Source organism: Lipotes vexillifer, unplaced genomic scaffold (genome assembly GCF_000442215.2).
Source record: "Lipotes vexillifer unplaced genomic scaffold, Lipotes_vexillifer_v1.1 scaffold789, whole genome shotgun sequence".
NCBI classification, from domain to species: Eukaryota; Metazoa; Chordata; class Mammalia; order Artiodactyla; family Lipotidae; genus Lipotes; species Lipotes vexillifer.
Window position 1 is genome coordinate 1,384,909 of NW_006778055.1, and position 3,268 is coordinate 1,388,176.

At 41.5% G+C, this 3,268-nt stretch overlaps 1 protein-coding gene across 1 annotated transcript in view; it reads left to right on the forward strand.

Annotated features, from left to right (window-relative positions):
* LOC103082388 (uncharacterized protein CXorf22) overlaps positions 1-3,268 on the forward strand; it is a 22,927-nt gene that overhangs the window by 17,232 nt on the left and 2,427 nt on the right. The window contains 1 exon segment of the mRNA XM_082930912.1: positions 1,243-1,367. Coding sequence (XP_082787038.1) covers positions 1,243-1,367 — 125 coding nt within the window.

The window sequence follows — 3,268 nt, forward strand, 5'->3', positions numbered from 1 at the left end:
TTTTTTTTTTTTCGGTACACGGGCCTCTCACTGTTGTGGCGTCTCCCGTTGCGGAGCACAGGCTCCGGACGCGCAGGCTCAGTGGCCATGGCTCACGGGCCCAGCCGCTCTGCGGCACGTGGGATCCTCCCGGACCGGGGCACAAACCCGCGTCCCCCGCATTGGCAGGCAGGACTCTCAACCACTGCGCCACCAGGGAAGCCAGTATGCTTACCCTTGTTTGTAAGAAAGCAATGTTTAATGTACTTCTCTCTGTGGCAGCAGGGTCACTTGGTGATACCAACTGTCCGATGAAGACTGAGTTGTGGTTTAATTTAAGGAGGGTAGTAAATCAAGTAATTGTTCTATTTGTACAACCTATAATTGCCTTATTAATCATCTCTTCATGCAGGAAACTCCTTTGGTGAATCTGTAAGAGTCTGTTTAATACACAGTCTTTGAAATTCTAAATATTCTTTTCGTGGCAACATGTTCATTTTATTTGAGAGTCTAGCATGAACACATAGGAATAAATATGATTTGTAGTCTTAGTTAAAGATGTTCTCACTATGCTATTTTGTTTCCTATGTAATATTTCACATCAGCCTTTTGTGTGTATGTTTGAGTATCCGCTGCTAAAAAGCTGAGCTCTAGGTAAGGCAAGTAAAGATTGCTAGTGCACAAGCCTGTGATGTAACCCATCTCTGTCTTTGGTCCTACTTCCCTTCTTCTCATCTTTCCTTTGCTTTTCTCCTCTGCCAAGATTTGGCTGTTACCAAACCTTATTCTCCAAATTACTTGTTCTCCTCTAACAAGAATGTGGCTAGCAATATGTGCCTAGTCTATGGGAGGAGGCAGGTACGTACGAGAGGTTTGCAGTTTCACCCTGGTGTAAGAAGGACTGTTGTAGAGAATTGAACAGAGACCTTAGCTAGCAATGAAGTTTGCCTGGAAAGAAAATCCTTTACATAGAAAGTGGCGTTGGAGGCAAGACCTTGACAACTTAGTATATTTAAATTCCTCTTATCTTACAAATATCATCATGAAGTCATTTTTTGGATCTTCACATAATATGAGTATGGTCTTCTTTTTGGCAAGTCTCAGTGTCTTGTGCAGTAATTTTGGAAAATGGATCACAGTCACCTTTTTATTCCTGAATTTCGTCTGTTTGCATAGATTTAAGTATTGGGTTGAAATTCCCTTTTGAGAGATAATAAAGTTATCATCTTTGCTTTAGAAATAACTGACTGTGATTTTTTACAGGCTAATCATTAATGGTCAAAAGGGTGATCCTTCACACAGGCAAGACTATGCTCTCTTTTTGAGATTTGAGTCTGTAGGAAGTAAAGATGGATTTTTGAGAGATGATAACAATAAAACCATCAAAAGTAAGTACGAAATGAACATTATCATCAAATGTATAGCTGTTTAAATTGTTTAAAAGTTTGGACAGCAATATTTGTAGAGGCAGTTTAATAAAAATATATAATTCTGGACTAGAATAAAAATGCAAACATTCGAGAGACCTTAACATGTCTTCTGTGGCACGTTGAGAAAAGTCAGCCTCAGCATCATTTACATGATAATTTTCCAAGTTAGAATTTAGATGACTTTATTTTATTATTTTTTAAAAAAATTAATTATTTATTTATTTATTTAGTTTTGGCTGCATTGGGTCTTGGTTGCTACACACGGGCTTTCTCTGGTTGCAGCGAGCGGGGGCTACTCTTCGTTGCTGTGCGCGGGCTTCTCATTGCGGTGGCTTCTCTTGTTGCGGAGCATGGGCTCTAGGCGCACGGGCTTCAGTAGCTGTGGCACATGGGCTCAGTAGCTGTGGCTCACGGGCTCTTGACGCAGGCTCAGTAGTTGTGGAGCACGGACTTAGTTGCTCCGCAGCATGTGGGATCTTCCCGGACCAGGGCTCAAACCCGTGTCCACTGCATTGGCAGGCAGATTCTTAACCACTGCGCCACCAGGGAAGTCCCAACTTTATTATTTTAAAGTAACATTAGATAAACATGCTGATGTAGAGTTAAGGGAATAAAAAAAGAAAACAGGAAAAAAACCCTGCCTTCTTTTCTTTGTAAGCCTAGGTTTTCTCTTAGAGATTAATACGGGAACACATGACCTATTTCATCTTTACCAAACCTTTTGCTATCTTAGAATCTATATAAAGAGACAGTCACTTTATTTACTAGTCACCCTATTTACTAGAGCTCTAGTAAATAGAGCGTAATATCCTGCTATAGGATATTGATAAGTGCATGTGCTTTGCAGGCCACACGTAAAGATGCAAGGCACTTTTTACATTTTTGGGTAATGTTGGATGCGTTGCAGTGAGGAAAATGGAATTGGACTTCAGTTTAGCAAGAAAGATCAAAGTGAAAAATATAGGCAGATGGCAGATGAAATCCAGAAAGATGAGCCACGGCAAGTCAAGAGTCTAGAAGATTTACATGTTGGTACAAGTGATGTCATTGAGCAGAGTTGAACTGTGTTCCTAGGGCAGAAATTGATTGCTCTGTTACTGTTTATGCCGTGGTTGGTGATATGGAGCTCTGTCTGCTGATCATAGACAGAACATTTATTCTAGGCTTGCAAGTTAATCTAGTTTTCAATGGCTAGAGATATGGATGCTAGGTTTTCCTTAGAGTCTAGGATTGGCTAGTAAGACCAAGAGTGAAGAAATATAAACTCTGTTTATGGGATTCTAGTTACATTGCTTTCTCTGCAAAACAGTTCTTTCACTCAATTAGAGCTCACAATTCATAGGTACTAGCTTCTTTCTAGTATCTCCAAAACTTCATATTTATGTTATTGCTCAGCTTATATTCCATCATCCATTATTTTATTTATTTATTTATTTATTTATTTATTTTGTGGTACGCGGGCCTCTCACTGTTGCGGCCTCTCCCGTTGCGGACACGCAGGCTCAGCGGCCGTGGCTCACGGGCCCAGCCGCTCCGCGGCATGTGGGATCTTCCTGGACCGGGGCACGAACCTGTGTCCCCTGCATCGGCAGGCGGACTCTAAACCACTGCGCCACCAGGGAAGCCCCCATCCATTATTTTAATCACCTTTTCCCAAGTATATGTAAATCTCTTGGCTCAACTTCCATTTTGGCTGAGTGGAAAACCTCTAATCTGATTAAATTCAACTCTTAGCCTACTCTAGTGCTGCACCTGGGGAGCTACTTGCGCTGGCGAAAAACACAAAACCAGGCTGTGAGGTTTCACTTTATATCTATAACCACTAATCCCAACTGAGTCCTGGTGTTTGCCATTCCTGC